This window comes from Myxine glutinosa, chromosome 8 (assembly GCF_964187855.1).
Source record: "Myxine glutinosa chromosome 8, kmMyxGlut1.1, whole genome shotgun sequence".
NCBI lineage: Eukaryota > Metazoa > Chordata > Myxini > Myxiniformes > Myxinidae > Myxine > Myxine glutinosa.
The window spans coordinates 112,675,776-112,689,365 of record NC_136268.1 but is presented as its reverse complement, the minus strand read 5'-3'; the positions used below and the strand labels follow the sequence as shown (position 1 = coordinate 112,689,365).

Sequence of the window (13,590 nt, the reverse complement as noted above, 5' to 3'; positions counted from 1 at the left end):
AACCAGCCGAGGGCGTGTGACTCCCCGCTGAGCATGCGCAGGAAGAGGGAGGTGACGTAAGATGCGCCCTGAGCTTGGAGAGAGAAGGACGCCACCTCCGAGCGCTGTGACACCTCCCCGCATCTCTGGACTGGACCGCGCTTATTCCTGTCCCTGAGCCAAGGTGCACCTTGTGCTATCGACTGCCTGTCCTTCCCTGCCATCATTCCCTGTGTAAGTCAGTCTTGTTCCGTTTGTCTGTGGTCTGTCTGGGATAGATAAGATTGTGTCTAAGTGCCTATCTCTTCTGTGTCTTTACCTCATTACCTTGTAATCTACCCCTTTTCTCCCCCACTAATTATATCCTCCTCCGGAGGTCTTGAGAACTGTACCCCTTGTGTCATTTCATTTATCCCAGTCGTTGTGTCCTTTCCATCATTGATTTAGCGTAGCGCGACTTGGCCAACGTTCGAGTGGAATCGGGTGAGTTGGGGAAGAATCGGGGGAACTGTTAGGTCGCGGCAATACCACCGCTCGGTAAATAACATCTAATCCGCGATCCGTAACAGTATTCACACCCCTTGACTTTTTCACATTTTGTGACAAGTTACAGCCTGAATTTAAAATGGATGAAATTGAGATTTTTTTTGTCACTGATCTACACATAGACTGGACTGATTTATGGGAAAAGGCCATGTATAAGCTTCTAGATGCATTTTTGGGTAAAAGTTGGGAACCTCACTTTTTAACATAATTAGGGTATTATTCGATTCTGAATTCGATTAACCCGGTTCCCAAGCCGAATTTTTTTTTTTTGAGTTTTGAATAAACTACTGAAGAACTTGGCCATTGGTGAACTCACAGAGGAGACAATCAAATCTGCAGAAGCGTTCGTCTGCAGAATATATAATGTGCACAGAACAACTTCTGTTGATTCAGCAAGACATATGTTGTTCTCCAAGACTGGTAAACCAGAAGCAATGGCACCACCAAGTGATGCTCTTCATTTCCATTTGATGCGAGTACACTATTAAGCCATGGTATGGAGAAATGCTCATTGTGCCATACCTGACCTCCTGCACCTGTAGAAATGGGATGGAAACGTGGTCATTCAGGACTAGAGCCTATTCTGATGTCACCGAGTCCAATCCCAGAAAGTTGCCTCGAGATGATTTGTTGTGCATGCCAGAAACAATGCAAGACTCGACGCTGCAAATGTCGCTATTCAGAGTTGAGGTGCACGTCAATGTGTGCCTGTCAGCAACAAAGTGATGATCAGACCCCTTGTATGAATTTGATGTAGTTTGGCAAAACAACATGTGTGACATTCCTGAATGTTTGTGCTTCATGGCCATGTATACTTCATTTTAGAATAAATGGTTGAATGAAACATTGTCTTATTAAAACCATTTCCCATTTTATAGTGTCCAATTTCAATATCAGTTCGAATGTCTCTTTCAATATGTCGCCAACCATAATATAGACTAGACGGATTTATGAAAAAAAGGCCATGTATAAGCTTCTAGGTGCATTTTGGGGTAAAAGTTGTAAAGTTAAAGTAAAAGAGCTGCATGTATACATGATATATAAATGCTAGTTCAAATAAATTGTTCAAAAATGACAATTTGGCGGCCATTTTGTTTATGCTAATGAGAAGGTCAAAAACTCAAAATTTGGCTTGGGAACAGGGTTAATCGAATTCAGCATACCCTAATTATGTTAAAAAATGAGGTTCCCAACTTTTACCCAAAAATGTACCTAACATTCACATTTCTCAGAAATCCGTCTAGTCTAACATAATAAATACCCCCATAATGTCAAAGTGGAATCTTTTTTTAGAATATTTTTTACAAAATAAATGTCTTGAGCTGTAATGTCTTGAGCCAATAAGTATTCAACCGATTTCCTATGACAATACAAATGGATCTCAGGTGCATCCAATTTCCGTTGATCATCCTTGAGATGTCTCTACAACTTAAGTGGATTCCACCTGTGGCCAATTCCATTGATTGGACATGATTTAGAAAGAAACACACTTTTCTATGTAAGGTCCCACAGTTGAGGGTGCATGTCAGAGCAGAAAATCCACCTCGAAGTCCAATTAACTGTCCGTAGAACTATGAGATAGAATAGTGCGGAGGCATAGATCTGGGTAAGTGTATAAAACAGTTTCTAGAGTGTTGAGAGTTCCGAAGAGCACAGTGAGCTTCATCATTATAAAATGGAAAGAATATAGAACTACCCAGACTCTGCCGAGAGCTGGCTGTAAGACCAAACTGAGCAACCGGGTAAGAAGGATCTTTGTCAGAGAGGTGACAAAGAACCCAATGCCCACTATGACAGAACTACATAGTTTCTTGGCTGAGATGGGAGAACCTGCCGGAAGGACAACAATCTCTGCAGCACTTCAAAAATCTAGGCTTTATGGGAGAGTGGCCAGACAGACGCCACTCCTGAGAAAAAAACAAACAAATGACAGCACACCTGGTGTTTCCAAAAAGTCACGTCAAAGACAGAGAACATGAGGCAAAAGATTCTGTGGTCGGATGAGACGAAAATTGAACTCTTTGGCCTGAATGCAAAGCGCTACATATGGCACAGTTCATCACCCATTTAACACCATCCTTACTATGAATACCATCATGCTAAGGGGATGCCTTTAAGCGGCAGGGGCTAGGAGACTTGTAAGGATAGAGGGACCAATGAATGAAGCTAAATACAGGCAAATCCTTCAAGATAATTTGCTTCAGAGTGCAAAAGACCTTGGACTGCAGTGAAGATTTACATTCCAATAGGACAATGACCCCATGCATACAGCCAAAGCAACACTGGAATGCTTTCAGAACAAGAACATGAAAATCCTTGAGTGGCTCAGCCAAAGCCCAAACTTGAATCCCATTGAGAATCTGTGGAAAGACTTGAAGATTGCTGTTCACCGACACTCCCCATCCAACTTGACAGAGCTTAAGCAAATCTGTAAGGAAGAATGAGAGAAACTCCCCAACTCCATATTTGTAAAGCTAATACAGACATACCCAAGAAGACTCGAAGCTGTAATCGCCGCCAAAGGCACTTCTATGAAGTATTGATTCAGAAGGGTTGAATACTTGTGTAAATTAGACATTTCTGTATTTCATTCTCCATAAATTTGGAAAAAATTTCTAAAAACATGTTTTCACTTTGTCATTTTGTGGTATTTCGCGTGGATCGGTTTAAATTTAGGCTGTAACACAACAAAATGTGAAAAAGTCAAGGGGTGTGAATACTTTCCGAAGGCACTGTACATCGTCGTCATGGACAAAGTGCAAACCAATGTGAAAGACCATGAACGCCTTGCCTAGATGAAGCCAGGATGCAAACATGACGCTGCAGTTGTGGGAATCAAAGGGGAAGTAATAAATGTTGAGTAAGCAACTGATGACGACCCTGATAGGCACTGAGTGGTGGACATGGCCAGAAGAGTTTACATCCGCATACACCTCTGTCAGCAACACGTTGTACTCCAATCTAAAACCCCACACAGAAAAGCATTTAGCACAATCTTACAAAGTGTTGTATCATGCACATCTCCCTGAACATAGGGAACATCATTTAAAATAATCCTTATTATTCCAACAAAATGTTTATCAATTCTGACTTACTGTTCTTCCAACATTATATCAGGTGTCCAGATCATGCTGAGAGGAAAGGCAATCTTGTTGATGCCTCCATAATCATCTGGGTTCCATTTCAGACGGTCGTCTCTCCATTCCTGAAACAGGTCAACTTGTGTTCATCAAAAACCGAAGATGTCCGTCCATCCTGTGTATCCCAAATCTGGACATTTTAGGTGAACAACCTGTTTGAACCCCAAATGATCCACTTAAAATTGTATTATTGGGAAGGGCTTCAATCGGTCCAGCATCGAAGTCGATCACAAACTTTCATCAAAAAAAATAACAATCTATATATAAAGGAGCAAGTGTTTGTGATTATTTATGTATGTATGTATGTATGTATGCATGTATGTATGTCTGCTCTTCACAAAATTGGTTGGACAGCTGACCTGACACCACCCACAATTGTAACCTGAAATACTTAACCTAAAACACCCAGAGGACCCAAAGGACCCTCCCCATTTATCTCCATGGACAAAAAGCTTCACGAAGTGTTTCTAAGACTTTAATTTTGTGACTATTTTGGTCACAAATGAGTGCTAAATGTGATAGGGTATGAAAATGGAATTATATGATGGAAAGATATTGCAAGAAAATCATCTACCCCTTAGTTGGCGTTCTAATGTCACCTATCGTTGTTAGCTGTAGTTACCAAAGGGCTTGCAATTATTATTCATTCATAGGTGTTTCATGTCACCACATCAGTGTCATTGTGTAAACACAAAATAATCTCTTTGAATACACATATGGTACCACCCTCTCGTCTGTCATATCGAATAATATCATGCCCCTGGATTGGTGTGCCAAAAACTTTCCCCAGCAGACCCAACAAGGTGGGATTAATTGGTACCGTTGGAGTATTAGTAGATTTATCTATCAAAATCACCAACGTACCTGGTCATACCAAAAAAGCATCGTCACAGTTTGTTCCTTTTCGTTCTGCAAGACAAAAGTTCAAGCTTCATCCTTCAATCCCATGATCTCACGCCCAGGGATGGATTAAAAGAGGCTAAAAACATACAATTACTGCAAATACAACTTTTTTTATTACCTCCGCCACAGAAGGTGGACTGAGGTTATGTTTTCACCACAATTTCTGGACCGACTCGGCCAAAATTTGGTGGCCAGGTTGGGTGTTGTGGCAAGGGCGAAACCATTACATTTTGGTGAAGAATTTTGGTGAAGACAGATTTGCGGATCCAGATACGATAATTATTTAAGTGATTCCTTACCAGCGAGTGATGGGTCTAAAAACGATATACTGTACCCTCGGACTCCGCTATTCGCAGGGGATACGTTCCTGGAAAATCCGTGTATAGCGAAACCCGCGAATAGCGGGGCATTGTTTCAATGGAAAAAGGGGGGGGTCACGAAAATAGGTTCCCGAGTCACGAAAATCCACGAATAGAGGACCAAACCGCGAATAGCGAGTCAATATCCACGAATGGCGAGGCAAGTCCTGCGAATGTCAACGATAATCCACAAAGGTTTTATAAATATCGTATGTGAAGCTAACGGCTCGTGAAAATATTTTTTTGCGCCCCTGAAAAACCGCATATTCGCAAAACGGCTGCGGATAGGAAAAAAAACCATTAATTCGCGGGACACTTTTCCACAAATAGAGAAACATGTCGCATGTTATCATCACCCGTGAATACGCGGAACCCGCAAATAGCGGAACCGCGAATAGCAGAGTCCGACAGGACAGCACAACATCTCAAAAGAATAGACGGATTCAGACGAAAACTGGTGGACAGTTTGGGTGTATGACAAGGACGAATCAATTTGATTTTGGTGAAGATCTGAATCTTGTTCCAGACACAAGAAAATTTTAAGGGATTAATTGACATATGTGGGAAAATTACACGCCCAGACCAGGAATCTAACCCAGGTCCTCTGGAGAACCGTACCAGTGCTCTGCCATCTGAGCTATCTGGGCGACCCTGACTGAGCATGCAATTTTCCCACACATATGATTGCCCCTCGCTTTCCATCAATGCTTTCGGGGCACTCGCTGCCAACCATAACCATAGGAGCACCAACAGCCTGATCACGAGAAAAAAATAAGGGATTCTTCAAGTCGGTGGCAAGAACAAGCTCATTAGATTTTGGAAGTCTGGATCCAGATAAGGCCTATCAGGGGGATACAAAACTTAAATTGTTCAGCCTAGTGGAGGTATGCTCTCTACAGAGTGTAGTTTTAGTTCCCACTGTTGTTGAATAGACCGTTATTTTTTTTTTGGTAAAAAAATAAAAAATACTAGAGGCAGCAAGTGCAGCAGAAACATATGTGGATATAAATATTTTCCTTAAACATCAATACAAGGCCAGAAAGCAATGCTGCCCTACTTTGACAAAAGGAAGCAACTGCCTGAAAGGAGTTTTCTTGTAAATGAGGAAAATGTGTTTTTCTTTCTGCTCTCTTTGGCAGAGTTTCTTACTTCCTGGGTATAAAGTTTTTCAAACTGTACTCGAAGAAGACTTTTTAGGCAACCATGGTTGGAGATATGAATTCATATTTTTGTGTGAATTATGTCACTTGCTTCCTTTTGTCAAAGTATTATGGTAATAGTTCCAGGCCTAATACTTTGACAAAAGGAAGCAACTTTTCAAATTTTCTGATCACTCTGGTATGAAACTGTGCTAGATATATATTTATTGGTTTTGTGTGTATTTTTTTTTTTTTTTACCACCTTTAGAGGCCATTTTTCCCCACAAAGCGGGGGTTGGCCTTTTTCGGGGACCGTGGTTTTTGTTGTTTTTTGGTCCCCCTTTTGAAGCAATGTTTTACGGCCGGATGCCCTTCCTGACGCCAGCCATTTTTGCCGCCTTTAACGACAAACAGGGAATTACCAGTGAACTGGTACTCAATTAGCCGACCTCGGAAGGATGACAGGCTGAGTCAACCCCCCTGGCGTTAATTCAGCGATCGACCGGGATTCGAACCCAGGATCCTCGGATCCTAAGCTGACACCCTAGCCGCTAGCCCAACACCACGGCTCTATTTGTGTGTATTTATTAACAATCCAAATTTGTTTACACATCAAGGAGTGACAAGGCGGGAAGGGTATGTGCAGGCACATGTACGTAATCAACGTCCCGTCCCCCCTATAAAAAGGCAGAACACTTTCAATGCACAATACTATCCTAAAGCAGACCATTTGTTATTATTATGTTTTGGTTTGTTTTGGGCTTGTTTTTTTTTGTTTTGTTTTTGTTTAAATACTCACTCAAACACTTCTGCTACAGAAGAACGTGTATCACAACTGGAAAAAGAATAAACAACCAGATATGTGGAGAAATGTAATTTCTTTGGTCATGCATTCAGTTAATTTTTAGTGGAAGATGGCAAGGAAAAACAAATTAAGTGTTAAATCTGCATTCTGTACACTGTACACAACAATGTGTATATGGGACTACACAGAAACTGCGCACAAACAAGACAGGATATAAACGTCTAGCAAATAGACAATAAACACTAGTTAACGTGAGTTTCACTCAAAAGAGTCTAAAAATTGAATGCCTAATAGCATAGTGAACAGTCAGGTACTTACATATCTCTCAATTGGGCGAAAACATCAGAGAATTTCAGCATTTTCGGGCGGTTTCACAACCAGTTGCACAAGCACAACACAGAGCAAAACCCATGAGAAAGCCAAGCTGGATAATAGGAGCTCTCTGATTGGTTAACTCCCTGAATCTGCCATTTCTATGCTGATATATGATTGGCTAACTAAGACCTGCTCAGTTGCTTCCTTTTGTCAAAGTTTTATGACAATATTTCTGTACTTGCTTCCTTTTCACATGTTAATATCTCAGAAATGGAGGGTCGTGTTACTTTATTTTGTGTACGAACGTGTAGAGCATACCTCAAATACCCTAGAACAAGTGATCTCAATTTCGACAAAAATGACAGTTGTTTCCTTGTGTCAACGTAGGGCAGAATGGGTATGACGCGAAATGCTCAAAACATAGGGAAAACATCCACTTCAAGAACTCACCACGTCCATGATGGAGTTAACCTTGATATTTAAACGAATGACAACGGTTTCATTCCAGTTGCTCACGGGACGTATTTTCATGGTGTAGTTGTCCATTAGAGCCCTGCTGAGTTCCACTATCGCAAAATTTTTATCTGTGGTTGTGGTCGCAGCAGCAGTCACATTAGCCGTCGTACTAGCAGTAGTAGACGTTGTTGCAGCAGGAACAGTCACCACTGTGGAGTGCAGCACAAAGCATGATGTTTTGCAAATGGCAGAATTTGAGGGAGTTCACTTGATTACTTTATTGTGAACCACACAGAAAGACTAGATGGTATTCATAGAATACTTACCCACGGTCAAGCCAACTCTTCTTTTTAAGGGTTTTTTATTTGATCCAATATGGCCACCAGACCACGTGACCAATATGACATCATAAATTTAAATTCTCCAATATAATTGTTGCGTAGATCACACTCAATAAATTTAAAACCGATCAGATTAAGCGTTATACTTGTCGAATTATGACGTCATAATTACGGTACCGATGACGCGGTTAGTAACACTTATTCCCCATGCAGAGTTCTTTACAACGAGCCACATTTCAATTTTTTCCATGGAGCGGTTTCGGAGATAGAGGTGCAAAGTTTTTCCAAGATGGCGCCTGCACCACATGACCTATGATGTCATAATTATCACTAAAAATCCTACAGGAGGAGCCGCTTCTCAAGTCAAAATTTCGTGTCCATCAGACAAACAGTTGCACAGAATTTTTTTTATACTGATCAGATCAAGCATTGTACTTGTCGAATTATGACGTCATAATGAAGGTACCGATGACATCATCATCAACATGTCTTATTCCACTTGGGGAGTACTTTATAATGCACCATGTTTCAATTTTTTCCATGGAGCGGTTTCATAGATAGAGTGGTGCAGCTTTTTTCCATGATGGCGTCCGTACCACGTGACCTATGACACTATCACTAAAAAATTTCTACAGGAATTAGTGTCAATTGGACCAACGCTTGTTGAGAAAATTCTTTTTTTTTTTAAAGCATACATACGCACGCACGCACGCGATCGATTAACCCCACTTTTCGCTTCGCGAGCGCAGGTTAATAAAACTTCAAAAACTATTAGCATCTCTTGCCTCTCTGAAACGTTTTGAACTGGTGGCACAGAAGCAATTAAGGTACATCTAATGCTACTTCTCCACGAGCAAGGTTGCACTGAACCCACTCGGTTCCTCTTTAACATCTCCCCTCAGAGTTGTGCAGGAACCGTGATGGAACAATCAGAAATCGATATGGAAAGCCTGCTAGACAAACACGATGATGTTTGTGCTCGAAGAGGATCATTGTGACGTCATTTCCGTTGGGGTTTATGGAACAAGTACAAACATTATAGTTTAAGTTTAGAATTGAATATCAGTGGAAATGACTGGTTAGGAATTGGCATGTCGTCAAAACAAGTCGATGGTATAGCTGCAACGTTAATGAAAAAGGATCAACCTGTTAATCAGAAAATAAAATGCTGTCCAATTGTGAAGTAGTGCATCAATTGAATCCTAGGAAGTGTTCAGTTACCAAGTTTCTTGCAGAGCACTTGCCAAGTGGCTTAAGCACTCCATTTAAAACTGTTGACAAGGAACGGCTGGCTTGGCAAGTAACATCAAGCTGCTTGGTAACTGAAATGAATGTAGGTTAAACAAGTCAGGAGACGACGATGGTTCACGAGCAAGCGGTATTCAATGACAAAGGACGGACTATAACCGAAACAGGCCTGGACAGGCCAGGCCCGGAAATGTCAAAACGAAGGTTACTGACCCTGAAATGAGATAAAAAATAATGTATAATCAGTTATGAGGTTAGTTAGCTACACAATACCGAAAATTCGGTGAAAAATGAAATAGAAAAAAATTAATATATATGAAAACAAAAAATGAAAAATGAAAAATCGAGCTCCGTGGGGCTAGACACATGACATTGGCCTAACCAAATATCGAAACCCCTGTCAGATTCCACCAAACCCCTCGGAGAATATGTAGCTTGAACTCGATTACCTCCTAAAAAGATCTTTTTCGGGTGTGGCTCCACCCACAATGGGCGCAATACGCCCACTCGAGGCAGGACACAACTAGATCATATCAACCTCCCACCCAAGTTTCATCAAGATCGGATGATATCATCAGGTAGTTATGCTGCGGACAGACAGACACACACACAGACACACAGACACACACACATGACGAATATAGTGGTCACTTGATAACTCGTGAACCAATTCAGATCAGGTACACCTGTTTTCAGAAGATTATTTTTTTGTTCAGGTACCGAGGCTCATAGAAGAGCATAACGACAGGAGGCAACGAATCAACAGAAAATGGGGAAAAGGGAAACAGTGGGACAACAACAAACGGATGCTCCGCAGCACAAGGAGGCAGGGCCGATTGGGGACAAGAGAAGCAAATTTAACTGGAGAGCTTAGTGATGGCTCGGTTTGTGGGAATACAAAATTGAATGATTCCATCAATTTGAACAAAAAGTCATAAACCTGAAACAAAGAGTTTGAAATGAAAAAGTGCAAACCTACATAAATGACCGACTGACACAACCAAGCAAAGACTCGTCAGTGAAGGATCACCCCAGTAAATAATGCAATAGTACAGTAAAGTAAAGACGTGCAGCAAAAAGCCCAATGATCCAAATGTTTAAAAGTTTCAAATTTCCAATAAAACGGCCTGGGTGCTTCCATTTTAGAAAGTATGTCATGATGCTTGAATCTGCACGAGGTTCAAATCCCATATACCTTGTTAATTTGTCCATCATGGTCTCCAATAATTATAATCCTTACAAGTCATGTAAAAATAAAAACATCTCCTAATGTTCTTGGCATACCTGTGATTATTTTTACACGCTCCTCGACGAGCCGATAGTAATCTTCTACACTATAAAAGGAGCCGTGCGTCCGTCCATCCATCGTTCCTTCCTTCCGTGTGTGTGTGCGTGAGTTCCACACCCCTCTATACCTTTAGACCCCTTGACATCCCGAAGACCCCTCAATACCCTAAGATTGTTTAGAACCTAAAGACCCCAAAATACCTCCTAAGATCCTTAAGAACCCCCTAAGATCCTTCAGATGCATAAGACCCGTTATACCCCTAACACCCCAAAACCTTTAAAACCCTAAGACTGTTTAGACCCCAAGACTCTATATAACCCTTAAATACCCATGAAGCCCCTAATACCGATGAAGACCCCCAAGATCCTTGAAGACCCCCAAGACTCTTGAAGACCCCTGAGACCATTATGACCCCTTAAGACTATTATGACCCCCTAAGACAATTATGACCCCTGAAAACCATGACCCCTAATACCCCCAATAACATTTATTTTTTATTTTTTTCTGTATACAATTCGAGGCTCGTGTAAGAGCTATATTAATGACAAAGAAAAAACGGACACACAAGACATAACAAAGGGAGCGGGAGACAAGATGAGATGAGGAGAGAGGGGGAAGCACACAAGCACAACATCGGGAGATCTGTGGGAGGGAGAGGGCTTGGGGCATGAGTCATGGGAAGGGGGTTGGGGTGGGAGAGGTAAAAACCACATGGACACAGCTAGGACTTCCAGGAAAGAAGTCGGTATTTCAGAAAAATGGATCTGGGGTGAATTAACGGGGGTAGAAAAGATCAAGGTTTTGGATGGGGGAAGATAAGAGATGGTGGTGAACAGCTGTTTAAAGACCTGGAGAGAGGAGTGGGATTGAAGAGAGTGAGGGAGTTTGTTCCAGAGGCGGGAGAAAAGAGGAAAAGAGGATTGAGCAGAGAGTTGATTTTGGCAGTTTCACCAGAAGAGGGTTGCTGGCAGATCTTTTTGTGCCCTGTATGAGTATTTGGGGGACAGAGCACAGACAAGGCTGGGGGGGGGGGGGGGGGCTAGGCCAGAGAGGAGTCGGTAGAAGACAGAAAGACCACCAACATGCCTGCGGTGAGTGAGTGAAATGTTCTCAGAGATAGCTTCATCGCGGGAGATTCCAATAATTCTGAAAGCTTTGGTTTCAAAAGTGTGAAGCCGAGCTAGGTGTGAGGCAGGAGCAACAGCCCAGATGGGAGAGCAGTGTTCCATTGAGCTGCAGATTGAACCCCGACAGATCCCACACACTCACCCCGTCTCTGCGAAAGGACCGTCTGGAAAACCCTCCTATCAACTTCCTAAACAAACCAGTTTAAGAGCTTAAAAGTCACTGAAACTTTTGGGCTTCACCATCAGCAACAAACTTTGCTGGGCAGACCATCTTTTTCAAGATGGCCTCAAAAGCCAGCTACTGACTGGGCATCCTCCATCGCACAGTCTTTCCTTCACGAATCTGAACTTTAGACAACTTACAAGGCCTTTATTCGCAGCTTGATTGAGTACTGTTCTTCCCTTTGGACTGGCGCCCCCACTTCTCACCTTGCCCTTCTTGATGATGTGTAAAGCAAGGGGATCTCCCATGACAAAGCTGAGTGTCCAGGCCTGTTACTTTCACATCGCAGACAGTTGTTGGTGGTGTCTGTATTCTACCATCTACTTTTTGGTTTTGCATTCTCTGCCCTTTCAGGTTTCTGCAGGGCACATGCAGTCTACCAGTAACCCTCTTCTTTCTAAACTCCTAAAATCCAGGCTCACTGCTCACCTCCTCTCATTTGTTCCTCTTTTCTCTCATCTGTGGAAGCAACTTCCCTAGTCTCCAGTCCCACATTCTTCCATCCAGGACTCCAGAACAGCTGTTTTCCACTGCCTCAAGTCATTCCCCATCCATACTCATGATCTCTACCCCAAATAACCCCATTCCTGCAGGCTTTCCATTTTTCCAGGTTATTGTGGTTTTCCCCTCCACTCTCTCATCACTTTTCGTTTGTTGGTTGGTTTGTTCCTTTTTTGTTTCATCCCCGCTTTCCCCTTCCTCTTCTTGCTGGGTTTCAGCTTGTTCGCTCTTGCTCTTTCATGAGCCTCGACCATGTATACAAAAAAAAGGGGGAAAAAAGGTGTTAGCTAACCAAATTTCATCATGGTTGATCATGTATCACATCCTCCAAGTGGTAAACCATCAAGTAACTTTGCACAGGCATATTCTTATTCCTTCTCTCCAGTGCCAAATTAAAGACCAGAGACCACTTCATCAAGTTGTTGTCTGTGCAAGTTGACAGACAGACTGCTGCTGTCGTCGTCCGGCACCCTTCACTACCTGTGGCTTTTCTGATTAACGCGGATGCGGTTTGCCTGGTCTATTACCCTTTTGTTTCTTATACCATCCTGCTGCCTTCTGTTGTGCAACTTTTCCATTAGCCTTGACCTCTATATAAAAAGGCTTCAGGAACCTAAAATATCTGTCCAATTTCGATACTGCAGAAACTTGTGTGCACCTTATATCCAAAATACATTTTATGACTGAGCTTTACATGCTTGACAAACCCAGCCAATAATTTTTTCTGCAAAATCGAGGCTCATGGAAGAGCAAGGCGACAGATGGTATGAACTAACAGTAGGTCAGCAGGGCAACATTTGGACTTCCTAAAACACTCTGCAGAGACAACGTCCAACTTCCTGATCAAAACTGGGTAATTATTTCCAGGTACCATTTTAGCATAATATATATTACTGGTGATAATATGACCAAGGAGTTTAATAATTTCTTCCGATGCTGAAAAATCATGTTTCCCATGCAGTCCCATGTCCATCTGCTCCCTTTTCATTCCATGTCAGATGAAACCCTCTCGTCCTCGTACTATGTGATCATTCCACTCGTTCCTACATGAGCCTCAGCCTCAAAGATGCAAATACACATGTAGTAAATTTCGTTTGATTTATTTACGAAATTATGTTTGAATCATAGATTTAGTTTGCCACATGTAGTAAAGCCAAAAAGAAAGGCGCAAACTGGCGCAGCTTTTAAATCCATGTAAATGTCATGTGTCCACGTTAAGC

General features: G+C 42.0%; 1 protein-coding gene across 1 annotated transcript in view; it reads right to left on the bottom strand.

The window, feature by feature from the left end:
* Positions 1-13,590, bottom strand: part of LOC137432866 (5-hydroxytryptamine receptor 3A) — a 28,334-nt gene that overhangs the window by 14,027 nt on the left and 717 nt on the right. Inside the window, exons 2-5 of the mRNA XM_068125130.2 lie at positions 7,637-7,851; positions 4,530-4,574; positions 3,621-3,730; positions 3,317-3,486 (exon numbers count right to left, since the gene is read on the bottom strand). Coding sequence (XP_067981231.2) covers positions 3,317-3,486; positions 3,621-3,730; positions 4,530-4,574; positions 7,637-7,851 — 540 coding nt within the window. The remainder of the gene's footprint in view (positions 1-3,316; positions 3,487-3,620; positions 3,731-4,529; positions 4,575-7,636; positions 7,852-13,590) is intronic.